The sequence below is a fragment of the Cervus elaphus genome, chromosome 20 (genome assembly GCF_910594005.1).
Source record: "Cervus elaphus chromosome 20, mCerEla1.1, whole genome shotgun sequence".
In the NCBI taxonomy this organism is placed as follows: domain Eukaryota; kingdom Metazoa; phylum Chordata; class Mammalia; order Artiodactyla; family Cervidae; genus Cervus; species Cervus elaphus.
This window is the reverse complement of record NC_057834.1, coordinates 126,591,566-126,618,601: the sequence shown is the minus strand read 5'-3', so window position 1 is coordinate 126,618,601 and position 27,036 is coordinate 126,591,566. Positions and strand designations below refer to the sequence as shown.

Genomic DNA, 27,036 nt, shown 5'->3' with positions numbered 1-27,036 from the left:
TGGGGTGGGGTGCGGGGGTGGGCAGAGGGTGCCTTCAGGGCCTGTCCCTGTGGCACCTTGATGAGGAGTCCAGTACAAACTGCAGCTCATCCTGCCGAGTCTCTGCCTAAGTATTTGTGTGGAGGCTTCAGAAGCTCCCTCAGACGGGCTGTTTTTAGGGGTAGAGCTGTTTGCAGGAGGGTAGCAGGGTAGCCCCCTCCCCAGCCTTAGCCAAGCAACTGTGCAGGTGACTCAGCCCCTGTGCCCCCAGCGGTCATCCGCCCAGAACAGTCCCTGCCTGGAAGTTATTACAAGGGTGGAGGTGCTTTGAGAAACAATGGTGTCGGACACCCCAAGGGTGAGCCTGGATGTCTGGGCATTAAGAGGTGTAACAGGGACCTTCCTTCACCGGCTCCCAGCCTGAAGGGGTGGATGGACCAGACAGCTCATGCGGACAAGACAGATCAGGGATGTTATAGAAGCGACCAGGGACGAAGGAGGGGCAGAGGGGATGGGGGAGGGGGAGGCGGTCCTGCAGCGCCGCCAGGCAGCCGCTGGCACAGGTGCGAGGGACCCGCAGGGTCAGGGTCGTCCAATCTAAGGGGAGGGGCTGTGGTAGGAGCCCCCAGTGCTCAGTCTGAGCCTGAGGGCAGTGGGCAGGGCGGGGATCAAGGGGGCGGGGCCGGGGCCGGGTTGACGCCAGCACCTGCCCGGCCGGGCTGCGGGGAGGGGGAGGGGGCGGCAGAGGGGAGGGGGAGGGGCAGAGGGGAAGCGGGAGGGGGGCAGCGAGGAGAGGGGAGGAGAGGGGAGGGGGGGGGCGGCGAGGGGCGGGGAGGAGATGGAGCTGGGAAGGGGCCAGCGGCCGGAGCCCCAGGCGGCAGGAGCTGGGCGCTGGGACGGGGGTCCCGGGAGGAGCCCGCGATTCTCACGCCTCTGCCCGCCGCCCCCTCCCCGCCAGGTGCACCTGATGAAGCCGGACGCGGTCCCCAAGGCGTGCTGCGCGCCCACCAAGCTGAGCGCCACCTCCGTGCTCTACTACGACAGCAGCAACAACGTCATCCTGCGCAAGCACCGCAACATGGTGGTCCGCGCCTGCGGCTGCCACTGAGGCCCCGCCCCCGCCGGCCGGGGGGCCAGGAGGCCCCCCAGGGCCGTCACAGCTCAGGCAGGGCGGCAGTGAGGGCCCCCCCTCCCCTGCCCACATCCAACGGGCTGGTCCTCCCCAGGCCCCCTGCCCCCTGCCCCCTGCCCTGGGATGTGTGGTAGCCTGTCCAACCCAACCCCGCGTGGCTGATGCAGGCTGCGGGCAGCACAGAAGTCCCATCTTAGGACCTGTCCTTGGCCAGCCCTTTCCAGCTGCGTGGGACCCAGGATGGTCTGAGAGCACCAGGAGCCTAAGGCTAGCAGACAGGGGTTGCCCCACTCACCATGGGTCTGGGTGTGGGTCTGCACCTTACCAGCACAGCACAGTCAGAGGGGCACATGCTCTAGGTATAGTGTATTAGTGGTCCCTAACTTGGCCTGTGGGCAGTTAGCACATTGGGAAGGAACAATGGGCCTTCTGCTTAGGTGTGAACCTGGTGGGGACGTCTTCTCCTCCCTGAGCCTGCCCTTCTCCTGCCTGGGGAAGAGGTGTGGCCCCCAGGGAAGCAATGAACCTTGGAGGTGTCCATGTCCCTCCATCTCTCCGTGTGGTGCTTTGCACTTACGCATGAAGTGAACTCTTAGCACAAACAAGGGCACAGCTGCAGGGAGGTCTAGGCTGACAGCACAGATGTCACAGCTTAGCCCCTTGCCCATGGCCATCAGTCAGCATCTTCCACGGACCCTGAACAGGGCCTCAAGGCCCTCAGCATGCGACTCCAGGTAGCCAGCAGCCCTGAGTCCACTGTACTGCCTTCTCTCCTGCAGCGCTGAGGAGCGATCCAATGCACTCAGGCGCAGGGCGTCAGCCAGCACCCAGAGGTAACAACAGGCTGATCACCCAAGTCTGCATCACCCTGTGTGCCTTGGAGTCCCGTCCTGTTTCTTGGGGCCTGTGAGCCAAAGAAAAGGCCCCCGTGCCAGGGGAGTGACAGGTGGCAATTAGGCCAAGCTGGGTGGGGAGGTTCCCGGAAACCACTGTTCTCCTTGGAGCGGCCACCTGGAGTGTTTATTTGATTTCTGACTTGGTAAGCCTGTAATTTACCTGGTGGACCAGACAGAACCCAACTGCCTGAACCCCAGAATATCATTAAAAGCAGATCCTGGGCCCGCCCCAACCCACAGGCCCAGCCCAGGTTGACACCCCGGGAGTTCACTTCGTGCCCTTTGGAGGGGCTCTGGGAGCGCAGCAGGGGTGGAGGAGGGGGCCCTGCTTCAGGACAGCAGCCCCTTCACCTGGACCTGGGAAGGATTCTGGGAGCCAGTGTACCGGAAGAGACCCCTCCATGGACACAGGAAGACAGTGATCTCCATTTTGGCCTGGGGCTTTGAGCTCAGGCTGGCAGTGAGAGGACCACGTACCAGCACAAATGTCAGTAGACCCGTATTCTGGCTTCAGCTCAGTCACTGACCTGCCTGATGTCTGGGCAAATGCCCTTCCATTCAGGCTTCGATTTCCTGTCTCTGACATAGGACATACATAGGACTGTCACATCTCCAAAGGCCCTTCTGGCCAGAGAATCCACCTACAACTCTGAGCCTCTCCTCTCCCAGAGCCAAGATGTGGTCTAAGTGCCCAGCGGCCTTGGGACTTGAAGCCTGCTGTTTCAGGGCCTGATTCAGAGCTCTCCCCTTGCAACATCATGGGCAGTGGAGGCTTGGAAACTTTTGACAGATGTCAGTGTTAGGTTTCTTCATTGCCTAAGCACATAACCTGGTATAGTTTGAGGCACCAGAGAAATTTATGAAGTCAATGTTTTGAAGATGTGACCGCCCTGCCCATCAGAGGTGCGGAACATAAGGAACACAAGGATCATGACACGACTCCCTTCTCGTGCAGTAAAGTCAGAAGTCCAGTGGTTGTGGCCTTCCTGACACTTCTAGCACCCTCAACCATCCATGTGGCCACCGAATGAAATCCAACAGAAAAAGGCTTCAGAGAAGGGAGTTAATTAAAGACAGAAAGCTGATGAGGTGGCAGTGGCTAGTTACCAGGGCCATCTCATTTACCTGGTTCCCTCTGGCAATCCAGGTCACATTTAAGGCTACACATGAGAAGCATAAATAAGGGCGATCAACTCAGGTCCACTGGCAGCAAAGTAAAAGATGATGGGGAGGGTGGGCACAAAGGCAGTGGTGCCTGGGGCCCGTGCCGTGGAGGGCGCTGTTTGTCCACCTCACCCTGTGCACATCCTCATGACTGTAGAGCCAGCCTGGCCCAGACATCAGCTCATCAGACAAAGCCCTATTCTTGTGTCTCTATGTAGGGAAGTGGGTGACATGCTTCCAAAAGTTCCCTACAATTTCATAGGAAAGGAGGCAATGACAGGAGAAGGTAGCTGTGGCAGCCAGCAGACCTGCCAGCAACAAATCCTGGCTGTGCCTCGTGTTGATGGGACCACACGTGCATCTCAGAGCCGGTGACTTCCTCTCTGCAGAATGAATAGGCTACAGGTTCTGCCCTTGCAGAGCCAGCGTGGGGATCAGGTCTGTCCGGAACACTTAGCACTGATTCTGCACACATATGCTGAATGAACAGTATTATTAGTGGCCTTATTTTAAATGAACTTGCAAATTTGGGTCTCTCCCGAATGCCTTCCTGTTAAAACCCAGTCCTCCCAGAATGTGTCCTTGGAGGTGCTACTGTACTCACTGGGCTTTTCCTTAAAAAATAGAAATTTGATAATCTCCTGGGGTGAGGTATGGACTTGCACACCCACCCCCGTCTGTGGAGGGGGTCCCAGCTGGCAGTGACAGCTTGATCCTGTCTCTCCTGAGGATGGGGCAGCACTGCACCCCCACCCATCCCATGGCCCTGCTCACAAATGCAGCTCAAGGGGAAACTTGCTGGGGTTTTTGTTCTTACTGGGAAGCCTTGAGCAAGCATTTGGCCCTCTTTTCTCACTTTCAAAAATATTACATGTGTCAGGGATGCTCTTGAAAATAAAAAACAATACAAACACATAATCTCACCACATGGAGACAACCACTGTTAATAATTCCAGTCGTTTCTCCATGGCACGTATGTCTTTTTTACATAATACATGGGTTATTTTACAGTTAGGATCATACTCTGTGCATGCTTGGTGATCTAAATTATTCAATCTATGACATATTTTGAACATTTCTGTTATTAAATACCCCTTGGGAACATAATTTGCAGTAGCCTTCCATCCTTTGATTTCTGCCTTAGGTTTTGTTACTCACAAACCAGGGCTCACTATTCCTTCCCCAGAGGGTGGCGTGGGGCCCCCAACCCTATCACCTGCAGCTTTGGGAAGGAAGGAAGGTAGCGAGGGCGTGGCAACCAGGCTGGCCAGTAGCTCAGAAGACCTGGACCAGGTCTGAGGCTCAGGTTGCCACCTGTACAAGGCTCATAGGTGATTACCGTGGCATAGTTTCTGGGGCAGCCCTTGCACAGGACAGCGTGAGCAATCGCCACCTGATGGTTCCTCCCAAGCCAGCATTTCTGGCCAGTCTGCTGGTCCCCCCCTCTCCAGGGCAATCAGGAAAGCACAGTGACCAAGTCACCCCACCCCCACCCTTCCCTTGTTTCACAGGCTTTGTGACCAGTCCTCTCTGCTGGGGCCACAGGCCAGCCTGCTCCCCACCCACATGTCATCCCCAGGGCCAACCGTGCTGAGTCTGAGTGCTTCACACACATCCCCTTGTCGCTTGGACATCACACCAGCCCCAAGTGGCTGGCATTCTCCTGGCCTCACTGCTGCCTGTGCTGACAGCCACAGCTGACTGCCAGTGAGAAGGGGCCTATGTTAAGAAGTGAGGGTCCTGGCTGGGATCCTGCGGAGTGGGTCTCAGCCATAGGAGCGGCCCCAGCCAGCCACAGAGGAAGAAGCCCCACGTGAGAGCAGAGAGCCAGGCTAGCACTGGTGCCGTGGGGAGGGCTAGCAGCTATCCCTCTGCAGGATCTGGCCTGGGGGCACTGGGGCCAGGGGCCAGCAGGCTACTCCGCCCTCCCAACTCAACCTGATCGCCACCCAAAATGAGAACACAGGCTGAGGGAAGAGCCCAGCCCAGCAGTTACTGAACATCCAGACTCGATCTGGACAACCACCAGCCGGCGGCAGGGGAGCAGGCAGCAGCCCTGGAGGAGGTTTCCAATGATGGGCTGATGGGGCACAGCCTTGGTACATTTGAGTTGCTGTCAGGTGGCGTAGGGTGAGAGGCTAGCCTAGAGCAGGTGACAAACCATGGCACCAGAGTTCAATTTCCAAGTGGGGCAGGGACAGGGCAAGAACCACCTCTGGCTTCTTATGTCTCCCTAGGACCCAGCACAGGGCCTGGCAAAAGAAGGGCCCTGAACTCTGCCATGATACAATTCTATTGGTCCAACGAATGCACAGTGCATGAACAGGTCACTGAGACTGACTACAGTGCCTCTTAGCCCTAGGCCAGCAGGTGTGAGGGGAGGACTGCAGCCTGGCTCATCTACCTGGCCTGCCTGGTAGCAGGTGAGAGAGAGAAGACAGGAGGCGCTGCCGCCCTGCAGCGGTCAGACCGGGGGTGCTTCTCGGGTAGCCTGGAGGGGAGGGAGGCCGCACAGGGGGTCTGTCGTCTGTTGCAACAGGACAGGTGAGTCACAGCGGCAACCTCCGAAAACACCTGGGACGTGGCTGCATGGCAGCAGTGTAAGGACTAAGATTTCTTTTACTGGAAGATACATCCAGGACCCACACTAAGTGGGCCCAGAGAAGTCTTGGTGGCAAAGGCCTGGAAAGAATATGCACAGCCATCCACGGTGGGGAGGGAGGCCCGGGGGCCAAGGCCACACCTGAGGACGGCCAGAGGAGGCACAGGCTGTGCCTGCAGAAGAGCTGCCCCACGCTGACCCGGGGGAAGGGCCAGGACACGAAGCCCTGCTCGCTGCCAACGGGACACCTCGGGCGCCGGTTCCCGGGTTGACAGCTCCCGTCTCATACATACTCCCCACAGTCAGAGATGATCACCTTCTGCTTGGGCTTCCCGTCCTTGCTGCCCTGGACCTCTGCAGGCCAAACAGAAGGGAGAAATCAGGGCAGGGAGGGTGGAGAGTAAGTGGGTATGCGCCCTACACACCCCATCCCAGCAGGAGCAGCCGCCATGGCCTCTGTCTGCAGGTCCCAGGCCTCCTGTTACCACTCTCTCATAGGGCTGTGCGCCAGGGGCCTTGGTGGTCACCCACTCTGTCTGTGCACACCACTGTCAGCCTTTCAGTCAGGCAGGCTCAGACTCTGGGACCTACAGAGTCTTGGACGCCTTGTCTTCCACTCAACTGATAGTCAATGAAGTACTCAGCATGGTTGTTTCAATCATTTTATACTGGTTTGTCCTTTCATTAATTCATTCAACAAATACTTATTACTTCATAATCAGGCACCTATTGAACCCTGGGGATACTGGTCCAAGTTCGGGCGGAGTCCACAGTCTAGCAGAAAAGAGTCACTCACAAATTGTTAATTCACCTCAGGAATGCAAGGTTGGTTTACTATCCAAAAGCCAGATCAACAGAATAAAAGACAAAAGCCATATAATAATCTTAATAGATGCAGAAAAAAATCCAATACCTTTTCAAAATAAAAACATTCAACAAACCAGGAATAAAAGGGAACCTCCTCAATCTGTAAGGGTTCTACAAAAAAAACATGCAGTAAAAGACTAGATATTTTCCTCTCTAAGATAAAGAATAAGACAAAGGTGTCTACCCTTGTCACTTCTACTCAACATTGTACTAAAGATTCCAGCCAGGGCAATTAGCTCCCCCAACCAAAAAAAAAAAAGCATCCTATTGGAAAGGAAAATGTAAAGCTGTTTCTATTTACACATGACATAATCTTAGAAAACCCTAAAGAATACACTAGAAAAGTAACAGAATTAGTAAACAAATTCATCAAGGTTGCAGGATATAAGATTAATATACAAAAATCAGTTGTATGTCTAAATGCTAGCAATGAATAATTTGAAAATGAAATTAAGAAAATTTCACTTACAATAGCCTCAAAAAGAATAAAATACTTAGGAATAAATTCAAAAGAAGTATAAAATGCATACCCTGATAACTACTGAACAAACTTTCAGTACTGAAAGAAACTAAAAAAGACCTAGACAAATGGAAAGACATCATATGTTCATGGATTGTAAGACTTAATATTGTTAAGATGGTAACACTTCTCAAATTATTCTGCATATTCATTGTAATCTGTACCAAAAATCCCAGCTGGCCTTTTTATAGAAATTAATAAGCTTATCCCAAAATTCACATGTAAATGCTAGAGCCCCAGAATAGCCCAAATAACCTTGAAAAAGAAAAATAAAGTATGAGGACTCACATTTCTTGAATTCCACTTTTACTATGGAGCTACAGAAGACAAAACAGTGTGGTACGGGCACAGGATAGATATACAGATGAAGGGAACAGAATTAAAGTCCAGAAATAAATCCTTACATTTATGGTCTACTGATTTTTAACAAGGATGCCAAGATAATTAAACAGGAATAGAACAGCCTTTTCAACAAACAGTGCTGAAACAACTGAATGTCCACATGCAAAAGAATGAAAGTGGACCCATCCTCTCACACTATACCCCAAAATTAATACAAAATGCATCAACAACCTAGGTCTTTGCTAAAGCCATAATACTCTTAGAAGAAAATATGGAAGTAAATCTTCACACTTAGGTTAGGTAAAACCTTAGATACAATACCAAAAATACAGTGACTCCCCCCACCCCGGCAAAAAAAAAACCAGATAAACTGGACTTCTTCAAAATTTAAAACTTTTTTGCTTCAAAGAACACCATAAAGGAAGTGAAAAGACGATCCACAGAATGAGATAAAATATTTGCAGATCACATATCTGATAAGGAACCAACCTATATCCAGACTATTTAAAGAACTCTTATAAAATTCAATAATAAAAAGACAAATGACCCAATTAAAAATAGGATCTGAATAGACCTTTCCCCAAATATATACAAATGGCCTACTAGTACATGAAAACTACAAATGTTGGTGAGGATGTAAATTGGAATCCTCAGAGACTGCTGATGGGAATGCAAAATGGTGCAGCCACTTTGGAAGATAGTCTGGCAGTTCCTTACAATATTAAAAATAGAGTTATCAAACGTTTCAGCAATTTCAATTCTAGGTATATATCCAAGAGAAGTGAAAACAAATGTCCACACTAAAACTTGTATATGAATGTTCAGAGCAGCATAAATAGCCAAAAAACAGAAACAACCCAAAAGTCCATCAACTTATGAATAAATAAACTGTGGTATATCTATACAGTAGAATATTAACTGACAATAAAAAAGACTTACACACTAATGCACACTATATTGTAGACAAACATTTTTAAAAACATTATGCTAAGTGAAAAAAGCCAGCCACAAAAGTCTACATATTGTATGATTCTATTTATATTAAATGTCCAGGATAGGCAAATCCATGAAAGAAAGAAAGTAGATTAGAGTTTGCCTAGGGCTGGGGTACAAAGGACTTGGGTAAGAACTACTAAAGAGTGTCAGGCTTCTTTTGAGGGGATGATGAAAATATTCTAAAATTATATGTGGTGATGTCTGCATAACTCGGTGAATTCATTAAAAACCACTGAAATATACTTTATTTATTTTTTTGGCTATACTATATGGCATGCGAGATCTTAGTTCCCCAACCAAGGATCAACCCGCACCCACTACGCTAGGAGCATGGTGTCTTAACCACTGGACCCCCAGGGAAGTCCCGAAATGTATATTTTATTTATTTATTTTCCCAAAATGCATTCTTTAAATGGGTGAACTGAATGGTATGTGAATTCTATCTCAATAAAACTGTTAAAAAAAAAAAAAGATGATCATGCTCTGAAATAGGGAACCCTAGTGGCAGAGACGTTTGCTCAGCAAATGAGAGCAAAAAAGGCAGTCAGCTCCTACAGACACACAGACACTGGGGACAGTATCATGGAAGGCTTTCTGGAGGAACTGACATCTGAGTTTAGTCTAAAAGGCCCAGGTTTAACAGGCGCTGAGGGACAAGAAACACCACCCCTTGTGGCTGGGCGTCTAGAAGGTGTGCTCCCTTCAAATGGGGACTACGTCCCATTCTACTTTCAGGCCAGGGTTGATCAGGGTGTCTGACACATAATGAACTGGCACAGTGAATATCTGTTTCAAATATTTAATTATTCAAATATTTACTGCAGGTTTACTATGTGTCAGATGCTGTTCCAGAGTACAATGGTGAATAAGACAGACTAAATCCTGCCCTCATGGGGCTGACATTCTCAGGAGAATTAAGATAATAAATAAGTAAAAGAGTAAATTTATAATATGATTTCAGGTAATCAGTGCATGAAGAAAAAAAGAAGCTGATTAAAAAGAAGAGGGAGGGACTTCCCTGGTAGTCCAGTGGCTAAGACTCGAAGCTCCCAATGCAGGGGGGCCTGGACTTGATTCCTGGTCAGGGAACTAGACTCCACACGCTGCAACTAAGATCTTGCATGCCGAAACTAAAGATCCTGCACAATGCAACAAAGATCGAAGATCCCCTGCGCCGCAACTAAGACACAGAGCAGCCAGATAAATAAATATATTTTTTAAATAAATAAAAAGAAGAGCAAGATAATAGGGAAGCCCATTTTAGAGAGAGAAGTCAGGGTAGGCCTCTGGGCTAGATGACCTGTGGGTGACCCCTGGAGTAGGTGAGGGGTGACACCTGTGGGTGCTGGAGGAAGAAGCCTCCAGGAAAGGAGACAGTGTCTGCCACCGCCCTGCGGGGAATGAGCTCTGGGTGTCTGAAGCACAGCCAGGCTGCAAGTGGGGGCACAGAGGGTGAGCAGCACAGTCCACGAGCCAGGTTAGCCAGCCTGCAGGACGGATCCTACAAGAGTGAGAGGTGACCACAGGAGGGTTGTCAGCAGGAGAGCAATGTGATGAGAGAGATGCTTAGAAAGGACCACTCTGACCATCCTGCAGAGACTAGACCATGGGAAGAGGCCAGGGCAGGAGGCAGATGGGCTCAGGGATGCTGGTGGAGGTGGAAGAAGGTGAAAAGCGGTGGCTGGACCTGGAAGCTAACTGAAGACAGATGGACCTGCCATCCAGGTGACAGAGAGGGGGCAAGGCTGAGTCCTAAGCTTCTGACCAAGCAGACGGGTGGATGGTGGCGGTGTTGACTGAAAACAGGGGAGACGGGGAGGAAGCGCTCTGGGGTGAGAAGCAAGAGCTGCTTGGGCACGTGAGGTCTGCGACCCTGCTGGGATGTCCAGGGAAGACACAGCGGGGGGAGCAGTGTGGACACTTTATATGGGGGCAGGATAAATTCAGCAGACATGATGGAAAGGCTCCGGGATAGGATGGGATTGGCTAGGGCAGTGGTTCTAAATAGGGTACTGCTGCCCCCTTGAGGTTATTTGGAAAGTTCAGGGTGTGGTTTTGGTTGACTGCTGTTGAAGCTGAAACTCCAATACTTTGGCCACCTGATGCGAAGAGCTGACTCATTTGAAAAGACCCTGATGCTGGGAAAGATTGAAGGAAGGAGGAGAAGGGGACGATAGAGGATGAGATGGTTGGATGGCATCACTGACTCAATGGACATGGGTTTGAATAAACTCTGGGAGTTGGTGATGGACAGGGAAGCCTGGCATGCTGCAGCCCATGGGATTGCAAAGAGTTGGACATGACTGAGCAATTGAACTGAACTGAACTGAATACTGAGGGAGCAGGGATGCCCTGCAATGTTCCACCTAATGAAGAATTATTCTAAACCTCTTAGATTTTCAATGCCTGGACAAGCATTCAGGCAGATGACAAAAATCTGTTTATAATGACCTGAGCCTAGAAGCTAACTCCATTTTACTTTTCGGCCAACCTAATAAATCCAAAGATTTATTGTTTGCCTCAAATTTTTTTCAAAAAGGGACCTACCATGTAAACTGAGAGAATATTCAATTTCTTCCTGTTCAGAATCTTCATTGTTTAGTTGTCATGTCATGTCTGACTCTTTGCAACCCCATGGACTGTAACCTGACAGGCTCCTTTGTCCATGGATTTCCCACGCAAGATTACTGAAGTGAGTTGCCATTTTCTTCTCCAGGGGATCTTCCTGGGTTAGGGATCGAACTCCCATCTCCTGCTTGGCACGCTGATTCTTTGCCCCTGAGCCACCTGGGAAGCCCTGTTTAGAATCTTACCAAGAGATTTGTCACTGTTTCAGAAAATCACATCACCATGACTCTGGAGATGTAACACATCAGTGTCAAGTCAGTCTACACTGTCAACCTGCTCCAGGCAGAAGTGCACATGTTTAAATAATCCATCTATGCAGTTGTGTCCAAGCATCTAAATACTGAAATGCATACTATTTTATTCTAAATACTTTCTTTTTGTTATAATACTATTCTTAAAAAAATTATGTACTGGCAGGATAGATTATAATAACTGTGACTTTCATTTTAGCACATAGTAAAGTATCCTCTAAAAGGTGGGCACGAGGCTAATGGGTTAAGAACCATTAAGTAAAGAGTAAGTGTATGGACTTCCCTGATGTTCCAGTGGTTAAGAATCTGCCAGCCAGTGCAGGGGATGTGGGGAAGATCCCACATCCTATGAAGCAACTAGACCCACAGGTCACAACTAGTAAGCCCAGACTAGAATAAGTTGGGGACAAAGGTCACCAGTAAACAACTGCTAAATGTCAGTGGTAAGCAACTGGGAAATGTGGATAAAAGGCAGATAAAGGTTTATAGGTGGTGGCTCCTTGTTCTGTTCTTGTAAAGTTTCTGCAAATTTGAAATTACATAAAATAAAAAATTAAAACAATAACACACCACTGTAGCAGCAGGACCAGGCTATATGCCTCTTTCCCATAAAAGGAGGCAAGAATGAGTATGTCAAAGTTAAAAAACAACCCATTAGAAGCCTAAAGCTGCAGCCAGGCCAAACGCCTCTCCTCTGATCCCTGGGTCTGGAGGAGACCAGAACCACAGCCTGTCACTCCCCTGGGCAGTCATCCTGCCCCAGCCCGGCCCACCAACCTTCATCCACCAGTCAGATCCCACCTGGTCCCGTGTGTTCGAGGATAAAGTTTTCATCGTCAAACTTCTTCCGGTGGATGGACTTGCCCCTGATGCCGTTGTGGTTGGTGAAATCACCGCCCTGGCACATGAACTGGGGGATGATGTGGTGGAAGCTGCTGCCCTTGAAGCCAAAGCCCTTCTCGGAGGCACACAGGCAGCGGAAATTCTCTGGGGCCGAGAAAGAAAAAGGTGCCTGATTAAAAATATCTAACTGGATAGTTAAATCTCTAGCTCTCAGAATCTAAGGAAGTATATATTACCTTCATTTGAAGTAAATGTTTACGAGTGGGACAGCACACAAAGAGACCAAATAGACCAAGGGAAGAGAATAGTCCAGAAACAGACCAAGGTACATACAGAAATTCAGCATGTCATAAAAGCTGGCATCTTAAAATTGTTGGAGCAAAAGGACATTTTCCAAAATGGTGCTGGGACAAACAAACAAATATTTGGGGTCACAACTTATCTCACTGCAAGAATAAACTCCAAATGGGTCAGACATCTAACTGTAAAGAAAAGTAATTAATTACCAATACCAGAGGACAACATAGGTTGGATTCTTCTATAACCTCTGTATAAGTTAAGACTTTCCAACTATGATTTGAAATCCAAGTGCAATTAAAAAAAAAAAAATTCAACAACTTTTTTGCATGGTAAAAAAAAAAAAACACAAGCAAAGTTAAAACAATAAAAAATGACAAACTGGGAGAAATATTCGTTGGCAATATATATCACAGAATATCTAGTATCACTAATATATGAAGAACTCTAAAAAACTGGAAGGAAAAAGAGAAAGATTCCCCATACCAGCTGCACAGGCATGCGGGCCACAGAGGCTTTAGCGACGTGTACGAGCCTGCAGAGGATACGTTTCTGCTGCGGGATGTACTCAAAGCAGCGGCAGCCGAATTCACTGGAATGGAAATACGCCTCAAAGCAGGCTCAGGGTCTGGAGTGATATCTGAATTCCTGGCCTCTATGATCGGTCCCCTAGCTTTGTACATGTGCAGCGCTGTCAACCCCGAGGCAGCAGTGTGTACCCTGGAGACGGTATGCTATAACAAGGCCAATAATCACAGGTTTCAAAAGCTCTACAAGGGATCACTATACTTTCCAGACAGGCAGGCCAAGGAATCCTTTCGGTCCTCAAGTTTACCAGGTCCTGATCTATAGCGTGTGCTACCTAAAGCTGAACACATTGGCATATTTTGAAACTGAAGTCATTTCTTGGTTACAAGTAAAACTATCAGAAATTTGTCATCTAGAAAAAGGCAGACGAGTAAGGGCATCTCCTTTTACCTAGGAACCAATCAGGCCTGTAGAAATATGTGCACAAATGCAAGGAAACATATATAAATTTTGAATTTTACATATTATATATATGAAGAGAATATATAACAAAAAAGTTGTATTTAATTATATGTGAAGAGGATGCTCATTTCAGCAATACTTATAATGGCAAGAAAAAAAAAGGAAAAAAAAGATAAACTTAATAGAAAATGTGAAAAAAGACATATAACAAAGAACCATTCTCAAAAAATGACTTTTTAAGTCATTAAATACATAAAAAGATGTTCTTCAACAACCATAATAAGAAAAATGTAAATTAAAAATACTGTGAGACTCCGTTTCTCACCTACCAGACTGGCAAACATTCAAAAACTTAAAAACATAATCTCTGAGTGAAGCTAGGGAAACAGGCAGTCCCATGCATTTCTGGAGGGAATACAAAATGACACCACTTTGGAGGAGAATTTGGCAATATCTAACAAGATGAGCTGTGCACTTATCCTGTCACCCTGTTACCCTGCTTCTATGAATGACCCTCCATTCATGTTGGAGGTAGATATACCTCCAACAGTATGAAATCCATATACACAGTGTAGCATTATTTGTAACTGCAATATAAAGCAAACCTAAATGCCCATGCAAAAGAATCTTGTTGACTAAACTATGGTATGTCTACCCTATGACCTATTTTGAACTAGAACACAAGATCTCTATGGACTGATATGGAGTGATTTCCAGGATATGTTGTTTAGTGAAAAAAGCAAAGTGTAAAAGAGAATATACAATATGCTAGATGTTGTGAAAGAATGAAGGAAATATTTCTGTATCTGTTCATTTTTGCAAAAGGAAGCAAAAGGAGGATTAACCAGGAACTAATGAAATTGGTTACTCATAGGAGGTGGGTGGGAACAGGGGCAGAGGGAGAGGGGAGGGAGTGATACATTCCATGTGTACCTCTTGGTATAGTTTTGACATTTGAAGCCTGTCAGTGTTTATTCAAAAAATAAAGCTAAATCAATAAGACTGGGAGTGGAACCCCTAAAATAGAATGCAAAGAGAAACAAATGAGAACTTAAGTTAAATGGACAACTTAACCACAGAGAAGGAAAAATAGGAATCTAAGCATATTTGAGCACAGTATTTGGACTCTTTAGAGACTAAAGAAAAAGGACCGCTCTACTGTATAACACAGGGAACTTTACTCAATGCTATGTGACCTAAACGGGAAGGAAATTCAAAAAAGAGGGGAAATATGTATACGTATAGCTGATTCAATTTGCTGTACTGTAGAAACTCACATTAACATTGCAAAACAACTACAGTCCAATTTAAAAAAAAAGAAAAAGAACTGCAAAAAAATTATTTGTTGGTAGTGGTATAGCTGTAACCATTCTGAAACTATCTTGTACTGTAGTATTGAACAGATAAGTGACTACACTGATATTGGCAGCCAAGGCTCTGACTGTGGGAGAAAGGAGATATAAACATATATTAGTATTAAACAGAAATTAGAGTATCAGTATGAATTCATAATTTAAAGATTCCTACTGCTGAAAGGGCCTAGAGTGAACAACACCCCAAAGCAGTGTACCTACCTAGGATCCAGATATTGATTTCTAATCATTATTTCCTACTAAAAGGAACAGGAACTTCTGAAGAGAAATGGCTGATTCCAGGGTCAGAGCAGAGAGAGTACAAGAAAAGTCCAGATCCTCTTCTTATATTAATACCAGAAAGTAAGGAAATGTTCAAAAAAGATGGTGAGTGTCAGATGGATGTAGAAGCAGGCTTGAGGGGGGTCCTGATGGCCAGCCTTAGGACTGTCTGAGCAACTGACAAGTGAGCAATTGTAAAGGAGCAGAACACATTGAATAAAAAGACTCATGAGTCCACAATAACACATGAGCTGCTAATACAGAACAAAGGGGGAGGAAGAAAACTCTTTCACATAGCAGAATGCAAACTACAATAAATGTAAAAAAGCTAATTTTTTAAAAACATAGATAGTGTAATAGCTAGAAAGTTACCATCAAGATAATAATTGACTTAATCTAGAATCATAAAAAGGACACTAAAAGTTACCAGGTGAAAAGTCTTACAGTGTCCCCCTAAAAGTCGCTTATCAATTACAAAGGGGAATAAAAGTACCTAGTGAGTGGGAAAAATTGGCAGACACAACCTTAACCAAGTAATCCTCACCAATAATGGAAAAACTAACATTAGTGACACGGGGACAGACATGCCACTTCTGGGGTATTGCAAAGAATGCCAAAAATAGCCTGAATCTAATCATGAGGAAAGAAACTCAGATTTCTGTTCTTCAGGGGAACAGTCTATAAAACAACTTCCCTGGAGTCTTCAAAAGTGTGAGTGTCATAAAAGACAAAGACAGAGGAACAGTTCCAGATTAAAGGAGACTACACAGACACAACGCGTGATTCTGGCTCAGGGGGAGAAGGGTTTCTATGCAGGACAGTGTTAGGGTATCAGACATGATATCCCACGAGGACAGCAATAAATCAGTGGTCATTATCAAGTGGGGGTCCAGGAACCAAGAAGTAGCAGCTGGAGTGGCCCTGGTTACCATCACTCCTACCTTCCGTCCCTGAAACTCAGGGCTCTATGGGTCTAGAAATCCTGGCTCCCAGGGGGCACACCTTCGCTAGTGGAGACAAGTGGAACCCCATCACACTACACTGCTGCATGACCAGGCTCCCTGTGCCAGGAGACAACCCAGTAAGAAGAGTCGTCATCATCTTGGCAGGATACTTGACCGTGGTCTTTAGGAGGCAGGTTTGCACAATAAGCCAGGTCAGAATATGTTTAGGGGACCCATGGGGTCTCTTGTACCCCCCTGCCCAACCTGGATGGGCAGACATGGCCTGGGAAAGGCTCAGATCCCCTTGGATAAAGGTCTAGGTCACCTCATCAGGTAAGCCATGTAGACAAGCAGAGGAGCCAGCTGAGATTAAGGTGAGAGGAATCTGGAATAAAGTAAGGGAGAAGACCAGTATCATTTATGGTTCTGAGACCAACAGCAGCAATGGGATTAGTTCATTCCACTAACATTCCTCTGGAAATTCCCCCAGAAAAAAAGACCAACCAGAGTCCCAGAGAAGCCGTTTCCAGGTGAGGTAAGCAGATCTGAGTGGCTCAAGGGGTGGATTGCAGTGGATGTTAAACCCACAGATCCTTTCCAAGATGAAGACCTTCATTCTCTCGCCTCCCAGGAGTGTTGTATGCTACCAGCCCCAGGACGAATCCCACCCGGGAAATGCCTTTGGCCAAAGAGAGCAGCTTCACTACTCCTGAGAATTAGCCAGAATGCATGACTGGTCCGCGTGAGGTACAACAGGCTGGCTCTTGGCCTCCATTCAAAACTGGACATTCTGAAGAGGTATCCAAGCTCCCAAACTCCCCCTGGGGTCAGTCTCACTGTGTGACTGCAAGGCCATTCAATTACTCTCTGCCCAATCTCCTCCTCTCCTCTTACAGGAGTTATTCCTGAGATCACTATCCAATAAACTTCCTGCATCCAGCTCTCTAGGAGTCTGTTTCCCAGAAAAACTGACCTAAATCAGCGAAAAACTGAGAAAGATCAAGCAGTAGTAACATGAATGTATTTTTCAGAGCTACAGCAACAAAAGTCAAAATTAATCGCCTAAAAGAAAAGAATGTTGCCTCTGGCAAGGCAGGAAAATTATGATAATGGGGGAGCAGAAGAATGTCATGTTTTGTAACAAGCTCCATGGAACAATTTATCTTTACACTGTATACAATTATTTTAAGCATTAAAAAAAAAAAAAACTAGATTGAAACAAACAAAAAAGGATTATGGGTAAAAAGTGTAATTATGAATATTTAACAAGATAGGCAATGCACAACTGTCAATATAGTTACCTCTGGGAGATGGGTTGGAGATAGCGAGGAGAAAAATTTTAGCTTTTAATTTATAACCCTAAAAATAGTACCTTTTGAAGGGAGAAACCTGGCAGAGATCCCCTTAACCACTTGGTCACAGTTAACATCACAAACACTGGAACCGAGTTTAAGTACTTCCTTATATGATGTACTAACAAGGAAACAATGTTCTTCTGCGGGATTCCTGCCAAAACACATAATCTAAATCAAATCATGAGGAAGTGCCAGGCAAAGACAAACTGAGAAACAATCTTAGAAACAACTGGCCTGTTTCTTCAAAGATGTCAAGATCAAGAAAGACAATAAAAGACTTCCCTGGTGGGACAGGGGATAAGAATCTACGTGCCAATGCAGGAAACATGGGTTCGATCCCTGGTCCGGGAAGACTCCACATGCTGTAGACCAGCTAAGCCTGTGCACCACAACTACTGAAGCCGGAGCCCTAAAGCCTGTGCTCTGCAACAAGAGAAGCCACTGAAAATGAGAAGCCTTTGCGCCACAATGAAGAGCAGCCCCTGCTTGCAGCAACTAGAGAATGCCTGCACGCAGCAACGAAGACTTAGCGCAAACAAAAATAAAAAAATAAATCTTAAAAAAAAAAGCCAATAAATAATTGGGGAACTGTTCCAAGTAAAACGGCTTGCCCGCTAAATGCAATGTATGAACCTTTGTCAGGGAAGAAAAATTGTTAAAATTAGTATAAAGAACAATATTGGGATAAGGGATATTTGAATATGAACTGAAGGTTAGTTAACAGTGTTGTACTGATGTTAAATTTCCTGATTTTGATAGCTGTACTATGATTATATAAGTCTGTCTGTCTGACCTCTTTAGTGTGGATTAGGTCAATATATAGGTATGAATTCTCAGGACAAGCCCCAGGTTATCAAATAAGATAAGGCTTCTCTGGGTGGCTCAGATGATAAAGAATCTGCCTGCAATGCAGACCTTGGCTTGATTCCTGGAGAAGCAAATGGCAACCCACTCCCATATTCTTGCCTGGAAAATCCCATAGACAGAGGAGCCTTGCGGGCCATAGTCCATGGGGTCGCAAAGACTCAAACAGGACTGAGCAACTACCACTATCACTGTCTGCCCTTAGAGAACTGCCTACCCAGCAAGGGAGGAGCAGCCACAGCTGTGAGCACACACAAATCCCAGAGTCACACAGTCCCATTCAAACCACAGCCCCGCCACCTGTGAGCTGCGTGACATTCCCAAGTTATCCGACCTCACTGTGCGCTAGTTTTGTCACCTGACTTTGGGATAATAATAGTACTTATCTCAAAGGATTGCCAATAGGATTAAATATATGTAAAGCCATTAGTGCCTGGCATAGAGTAAGCAAGATTTAAAATTTGCTAAGTAAAACTATGTCAAAACAATGCAGTAAACGCTAGCACAGAGGGTTCCATGGAAGCCCAGAGGTCATGCAAACTCAGAAGAGGCTGTGAAAGGTGAGTGGGAATTAGCCAGATTACATTGGAAAGGTCCTTTTAGGTAAAGGAACTGCTTACACCGAAACACAAGAGATTTGAGAATTCCCTGATGGTCCAGTGGTTAACATTCCACACTTTCACTGCCAAGGGCAGTGGTTAAATCCCTGATCAGGGAACTAAGATCCTATGAGCTGTACAGTGTGGCCAAATTATAAACAACAACAATAATCCACATACAAGAGATTTGTAGGTAACTACAGACTTGTTTCCTAGAATATAAAATGGGGCTACAATGCGAAGAGATGAGCAGAGTCAGAACACGGAGCGTCCTTCTATGCCTCTGATGGAGCCCAGACTCAATCCTCTAGATGAGGGAGTCCTTAGAATGCTTGTGGAGAGCAATTATCCTCAGACCCATGCTTTAGAAAGCCCTACCTGGCAACTCAGATCAGGAGGAAGCAAGCCTGTGACAGAGAGACCAGTTAGGAAGCTACTAGCATTAATCACAGGACAGAAGATGGGGGTGAAACCAAGACAGCAGCAACAAACAGTAGGAACAAACAAGGAAGGAAAGATTCAGAGAAACTTAAAAGAAGAAGAATATGGCAATGCATCAAGTATGAATTATAATAACTGAAACTTCTGGTTTGACCAGAAGACGGCAAAATTAGCCAAAATCGGGCACAGGGGAGTCCAGAGTGAAGGAAAGAGGAGGTGTACTTTGTTTATTTATCAGGACTGTGAAATATTCAGGCAGAAGCATGTAAAACTCGAGAGAGAGGTCAGGGCGAGGACTAGAGATAAAGAAATCACGAGAACACTGAGTGTTTGCAATAACCTCAGACAAGGAAGAAAAGCAGCGAAATACACAAGGACAGTGTGGAGAGATGAGGTGAGGGAGGGAACTCAGAGCAACACCACCACGCAAAGCGTGGATACAGGAGGAGGAACCCCTGAATTATTCTGAGCAGCCAGGGTCAGGATGTATGTTGAGAAGCAGAAGAAAGCTCTGAGGCAGGGGGAGCCCTGGACCTGGGGATGGGATCTTCCTGAAATCAGGGCAGGAGTAGGAAGACAGGGAGTCTGGAGCCAAAGTGCTCAGTGAGGGAGAGGGGAAGATCGGGGGTGACAGGTGTAGGTGGGTCCTTCCTCTTCTAGGACACCTCCCTGTTCAGCAGCCATCACAGACTGACCCCCAAGCCCACCTTAGGTACTTCTCACCCAGTGCCCTACAAGGACAAGACACCCACTTGTTCGATTCGCCCAACACCACCCACATCAGAAGTGCCCTGGGTACAGAGCTCTCCGGGAGCACAATCTCCCCTCCTGGGTTTCCAATTTGGGAGGCTCTGACCCTTCTACGTCTTTACTCTCTTAGGAGTCCATCCTAGAAAATGTTTTCAACCAGTCATCATCTGACCAAACTGAACAGAAAGAATCAAACATATGTTAAGAAACTCAAGCTATCAGCCAACTGCCCATTAGCCAGGCCCAGTTCATTGCTGCTTCAGTCAATACCACGTGGACTCACTATGTGGACCCACTGTGTCCCTCTCACAGGACACAGAGAAGGTGGTACCGCTTAGGAGCTCCTCAGGGCGATGAAAACTGTCACTGAGAAATGTCAGGCCTTCAAGTCCAGCTCTGAGCAGAGGTGGGTGAGAATCAGGAGGAAGCCCCAGCCCCTGTCAAGGCTGGAAGGACATAGTCTATGTCCCGAAGCAAGACCTTCAAAGGAATGAGGCCTCTAGCTTTGCTGAGAATCTCAAACTCTTTATTTCCATGCAGGTACTGCATTCTCTTCTCTAATATGCACCGCTCTCTACTCAAGTAAATGTTACCACCATAGCAGAAGCAAGACAGGGATAAAAATGCAAAAGAGGTCACAGTTCAGGACATGATGGAGAATCTGTAGTTGCCCCAGCATACCTGGTCTGGAAGAGCCTTCCTTAACTCTCTCTGGTTTGGCCAAGGTGACACGGATTGTCTGCCCAAAGAGTTCAGATTCATTCTGAAAAAAGTGCATTACAACTCAGCTGCTTAAACCTTGTTAGGTTGAAAGAAGACGACCTGGCAGCCTTCCATTAACTTCTAAGTAGACCAAGACTCGCTTATCCTAAGTTGGGAGCCCACAACCCCCAGCGGCAAGCTAAGCACAGAGCTCGCTGTAGAAAGCCCCCGAGATACCATGCACTTCCTTTCTTTCACCACCACCAACAGGAAGGTCTGTGCTGGCATAATCTTTGGATCTGAGCTCAGGACTCTGAAATTAAAAGGGTAAGTGCAGTTTGCAAGTACCTGAGTCTGCCTTAAAAAGATAAGATCAGTACTGAACTGGGAAAAAACAGCCCTCCTGACTGTTGAGGGGCATGTTTGATTAAAGAATGACAGAGAACATAGAATGATGTTTAGGAATATTTCATTATCCAAGAATAACTGATACCAGGAAAAGGTAAGCAAATAGCTTTTTCAAAAAGGTTTGTTCTGGGCCTTTTCATGAAAACTGAAAAAAAAAAAAAAAAAGGAAAAAAGGATCCCTTAATTTAATAAGAGACAGAGGGTAGGCTGCAGTCCATGGGGCGACTTCACTTTTCACTTTCATGCATTGGAGAAGGAAATGGCAACCCACTCCAGTGTTCTTGCCTGGAGAATCCCAGGGACGGCGGAACCCGGTGGACTGCCCTCTACAGGGTCGCACAGAGTCGGACACGACTGAAGCGACTTAGCAGCAGCAGCAGGTTATAATTATAGCTATGTCTTTGTTCTCAGAAACTGAGATGCTGCTGCTGCTGCTGCTAAATCGCTTCAGTCGTGTCCGACTCTGTGCGACCCCATAGACGGCAAACTGAGATGAATAAAGTACTAATTTTATTTCCAGCGATTAAGAAAAAAATTGAATGACAGCATGAAATAACCACCTTACTTCATATTTATTCATGAAGAGTGATCATAAGGGTTTTTAAAAAGGGAAAAACATTTAAGGGTTTTATGGCAGGCAAATAACAGCCTGTCCAAGATGTCCACCTACTCCTAGAACCTCTGTGTGTGTGTGCTCAGCCATGTCTGACTCTTGCAACTCTTTCAACTATAGCCCACCAGGCTCCTCTGTCCATGGGATTTTCCAGGCAAGAATACTGGAGTGGGTTGCCATTTCCTCCTACAGGGGATCTTCCTGACCCAGAGATCAAACCCTGGTCTCCTGCATTGCAGGTGGATTCTTCACCACTGAGCCACCGGGGAAGCCTTCAGAACCTATGAATATGTTATGTGACATGGCAAGAAGGAAATAAGGTTGCTAGTCAGCTGACCTTAAAATAAGCATATATCCTGGTTTATTCAGATGGGCCCAATGTAATCACCAGGATCCGCTAAATATGAAGGGGAAGGCAGAGGAGTTAGTTTCAGAGAGATGTACTGTGAAAAAAACTCACCCTGCCATTGCCAGCTTGATAGAAGGAGCCAAGGGCCAAGGAATACAGCCAGTCTCCAGAAGCTGGGAAAAGGGCAAGAAACAGATTCTCCCCAGGAGCCCCCAGAAGGAACACAGGTCGGCCAAAATCTTCATTTTCGCTCAGTGAGACCCACTTTGAACTTTGGACCTCCAGAGCTGTAAGATCATACATTAGTATTGTTTTTAAGTCAACAAATTTGTGGTAATTCAGCAAGAGGAATTCAAATCACTTTCTTTTGAAATACCCAACCTGCCATAATCTTTGTAGGTTTTCTTTCTCAGTTGTTAGTTGGTTTAACTTGATGAGGCCATCATCACTTTCCAATCGCTTAAAAAAGCCTCACTTTTTTGACTAGATACGACTACATCAGTTTTCCACAATCCCTTCCATACGCTTCGTGAAACCTTGCCTTTTACATAAGATTCACCATTTTGCCGTGTGATCAGTGTACACTCTATTTGCAGTGTACTGCCTTGGGCTACAGGCTGGCCAACTTTCTGTAAAGGGCTGGATAGTAAGTATGTTAGGTGTTGTGGGACGCATACAGTATCTGCTGCGTGTTCCTCCTCTTCTTTCCGCCCCACCCCCAACCCTTTAAAAGTATACAAACCATTTAGCTCATAGGCCACACAAAAAACAGGCTGTAGGACAGATTTGGTCCATCGACTGTAGCTTTCTGACCTCTGATATAGATATAAAAACATCAGGGAGAGGACTTCCCTGGTGGTCTAGCGGCTGGGACTCCACATTCCCAGTGCAAGGGGCCTGGATCTGATCCCTGGCCAGGGAACTAGATCCCGCATGCTACAACTAAAACATCCCACATACCTTAATGAAGACCGAAGATCCCAAATGCTGCAACTAAGACCCTGTGCAGCCAAATAAATAAATGTTTTTTTTTAAATGTCAGGGAGAAACTGGCCAATAAACATGGTTGATATTTTACACAAATGTTAAATGGAGAGGATTTCTGAATAATAATTAATTTTAAAAGTAGCCAGTTCCTAGTGAATACTTCCAAATAATGGCAATTTTTGCTTCCTCTATGACTTTGAAACTGTGGAAATTGGAAACATAATTTGTGCATCAGGGTCCCATGTACCATGAAGTAGCACCAGATAACAGCTTCAGTGAAAAGCAAAGATTCTCAGCCATACCACATTGTTAATAGCTACTTTGCATCTGCCAAAAGAATACCAGGAAGAAGCTGATGTCTGCAGTTCAACTTTTTTTAAATTATTTTTTTAATTGAAGGAAAATTGCTTTACAGACTTTTGTTGTTTTCTGTCAAACATCAACATGAATCAGCCATAGGTGTACATATGTCCCGCCTTCTTGAACCTCCCTCCCATCTCCTTTCCCATCCCACCCATGTAGGCTGACAGAGAGCTGAGCTCCCTGAGACATACACCAAATTCCCACTGGCCATCTATTTTACATATAGCAATGTAAGTTTCCATACTACTCTCTCCAAACATCTCACCCTCTCCTCCCCTCTCCCTGTCTGTTTCCATGTCTGTTTCTCCATTGCTGCCTTGTAAATAAATTCATCGGTACCACCTTTCCAGATTCTATATATATGCATTAGTATATGACATTTTGGAGACGGCAATGGCACCCCACTCCAGTACTCTTGCCTGGAAAATCCCATGGATGGAGGAGCCTGGTGGGCTGCAGTCCACGGGGTCGCTAAGAGTCGGACACAACTGAACGACTTCACTTTCACTTTTCCCTTTCATGCATTGGAGAAGGAAATGGCAACCCACTCCAGTGTTCCTGCCTGGAGAATCCCAGGGATGAGGGAACCTGCTGGGCTGCCGTCTATGGGGTCGCACAGAGTTGGACATGATTGAATCGACTTAGCAGCAGCAGCAGCATATGATATTTATCTTTCTCTTTCTGACTTACTTCACTCTGTATAATAGGCTCTAGGTTCATCCACCTCATTAGAACTGAGTCAAATGCATTCCTTTTCATGGCTAATATTCCATTGTGTATATGTACCACAACTTCTTTATCCATTCATCTGTCAATGGACATCTACATTGCTTCCATGTTCTAGCTATCATAAATAGTGCTGCAATGAAAACTGGGATACATGTGCCTTTTTCAATTTTGGTTTTCTCAAGGTATAGTTAGCACTCAAATAAAATCTCAATACCACAAGCACTGGAAAGAAAGATGCTCCTTTCCTTCCTACTGCTTAGATTGTATGTATTTAACAAAGAGCATGTACTAACTGCTTGTTAGAGCTGGTGGTATAAAGACATGTGCTTGGGTTATGGAGACAAGAATATGCATAGGAACTATGTAGAAGCTCGGGGCTCTGCAGGACCTTGTCTTTCACATTCTGACTACACGAGGGGAAATTTGAGCCAGGCCTGGTGGGCTTTCCTTCAACCAGAACTTCCTGGCTCCTTGCAACTGTCACCACCAAGACACTGTAGGGGGTTGGATAGGTCCCCCCAAATTTCAGGTCTATCCAAACCTCAGGATGTAATCCTATTTAGAAACAGAGCCTTTGTAAATGTAATTAGTTGAGATCATACTGAATTAGGGTGGATCCTAATTCCAATAACTAGTGTCCTTACAAGAAGAGAAGATGCAGAGAGAGACATGCAGTGGAAAGGGCCATGTGGAGACAGGGGCAGAGACTGAAGTGATGCAGTTATAAGCCAAAAACTGCCAAGGACTCCTAAGAAGAGTCAAGGAAAGATTCTTCAGAAGAACATGGCCCTGCTAATACCTTGATTTCAGACTTCTAGCCTCCAAGCTATGAGAATAAATTTCTGGTTTTTAAGCCACAAAGTTTGTAGTAATTTGTATGGCAGGCCCAGAAAATGGAGAGGGGTACCTTTTGTGACCAATGACAACAGCAACACTAGTCAAATACTAATCAGGGAAAATTGCTTACCTCTGCCAACTCAGATTCAGCAAAAGCAAATCCTTGGTGCTCTTCTATAATAGCAGAACTGGGTGGTTAACCTGTGGGTAATGGGAGGAAACATGCCATTTCCAAATGCCACTCAAAAAGCGAAAATCTAATTTTTACATTTTTCTTGGTTTATTCAACAATGCTTCCAGAAATATTGAAGTCATTTTGTTTTAAATAAACATACTAAATAGTGAACTAAGTTTTTAAACTTTGCACTATTCAATTTCACCACTAAAGAATTGAAGCCATAAGTAACTTCAAGTATTTGGTAATCTTTGTATATAAGACTTACGGAACATAGAAAAGTTGTTGATCTGTCAGTTATTCATTCTAATTGAGCATCAACTATGTACAGAGCTCCGACTTCACTACTGGGTTAGGTGACTATTAAGGCACAGTGCTGTCCTCAGGAAAAGTTATTTTAGTTGAGGAAGAGTAAGAACAATAGGACTTACTAATTTATAGGACTCAGAGGGAGGAGGACCAAAGAGTCGATCTTATCCTTTCATTTAAGCACTGAAGCAATGAAGGTTCACAGCATATATGTGTCACACAAAGTTAGTGGCAGGGCTGGGTCTGAAACTCCTATCTTGGAAAATAACAGCCAAGGGTCAAATAGAAACATGCATGTAACTATGACACCGCCTGAAGGGAAACTCACCCAGGTGAGCAGAGGCCCAGGCGCTACCATCAAGGCTTAGACTGCCCACTGCCCTCTGCTATTTAAAGGCAAAGCTGGACTTCCCCGGTGGTCCAGTGGTTAAGAATCCACCTGCCAATGCAGGGGATACAGGTTCGATCCGTGGTCCAAGAAGATTCCACATGCTGCGGAGCAACTAAGCCCATGAACCACAGTTAGAGAGCCCATGCTCTAGCCTGCAAGCCACAACCTTACTGAGTTCAGGCACCCTAGAGCCTGTGGTCTGCAACAGGAGATGCCAGCACAATGAGAAGCCCACACACCACAACTTTAGAGAGTAGCCTCCAGGCAGCAACAGAGAGCCAGCACAGCCAAAAATACATAAATAAGATAAAAACATAGCTTCTAAGAAGGGAGGTTTGGTCAACAGGTGTGTGGGGTGAAACAACACCCAGACCTTCTAAGATTTTTCTAAGACTATCTTCCTACTGGTTCTTACTATCCAGTTTATATATTAACAGATCAGAAATCAAAACCCCCAAATGATTCCAATGTAAAGAAAGCCTTTCCTCAAATCCAACAAACTGTCAACCTCTGTAAATTTCAGCCCATAACCACACCACCATTCTGCCCTTGATGTCCTCAGAACATTCCTTTTCATCATCCAAAATCACAGTCATCCTGCCCTAGAGAAATATCCTCCTGAACTTCAATGCATACCAACCATACACAGAATGTACACAACTTAAAGTTTTTTTCAATTTCTTTTCCTGGTATTAGGCAGCTGAACATGAGAGTCACCAAAAAGACACACCTGTTTCATAATCCAGTGGAATGTGAATACCTGTGATATCTCCAAAAGGAATAAAAGCAGCATGAAGAAGTTTGTCATCCATCTCCTCTCCCAGTCCACCTACAAAGACACCAAGTGCCTTCTGGACTCTGATATAGATATAAAAACATCAGGGAGAGGACTTCCCTGGTGGTCCTCCACACTCTTGGTATGGCTTCTGCAACACCCTGCCAGCAAGACAGCCACAGGAGGGAAAGGAAGGATCCCTACAGTCTTTTGGGTATACAAATGACTTTTGAGGGATGCCCCTCTCGCCATCCCTCTTCAAACCTACATCTAGCCCCTCGTTATTTTGACAGCTTCCCAAATG

At 46.0% G+C, this 27,036-nt stretch overlaps 1 protein-coding gene and 1 pseudogene across 1 annotated transcript in view; one reads left to right on the top strand and one right to left on the bottom strand.

Moving 5' to 3' along the window:
* Nucleotides 1-4,278, top strand: part of BMP8A (bone morphogenetic protein 8a) — a 41,618-nt gene extending 37,340 nt beyond the window's left edge. Inside the window, exon 7 of the mRNA XM_043877327.1 lies at nt 938-4,278. Coding sequence (XP_043733262.1) covers nt 938-1,087 — 150 coding nt within the window. The 3' untranslated portion in view covers nt 1,088-4,278. The remainder of the gene's footprint in view (nt 1-937) is intronic.
* A 1,357-nt stretch (nt 4,279-5,635) lies between these two features.
* LOC122676822 lies at nt 5,636-20,872 on the bottom strand (annotated as a pseudogene).
* Nucleotides 20,873-27,036: the final 6,164 nt, after the last annotated feature.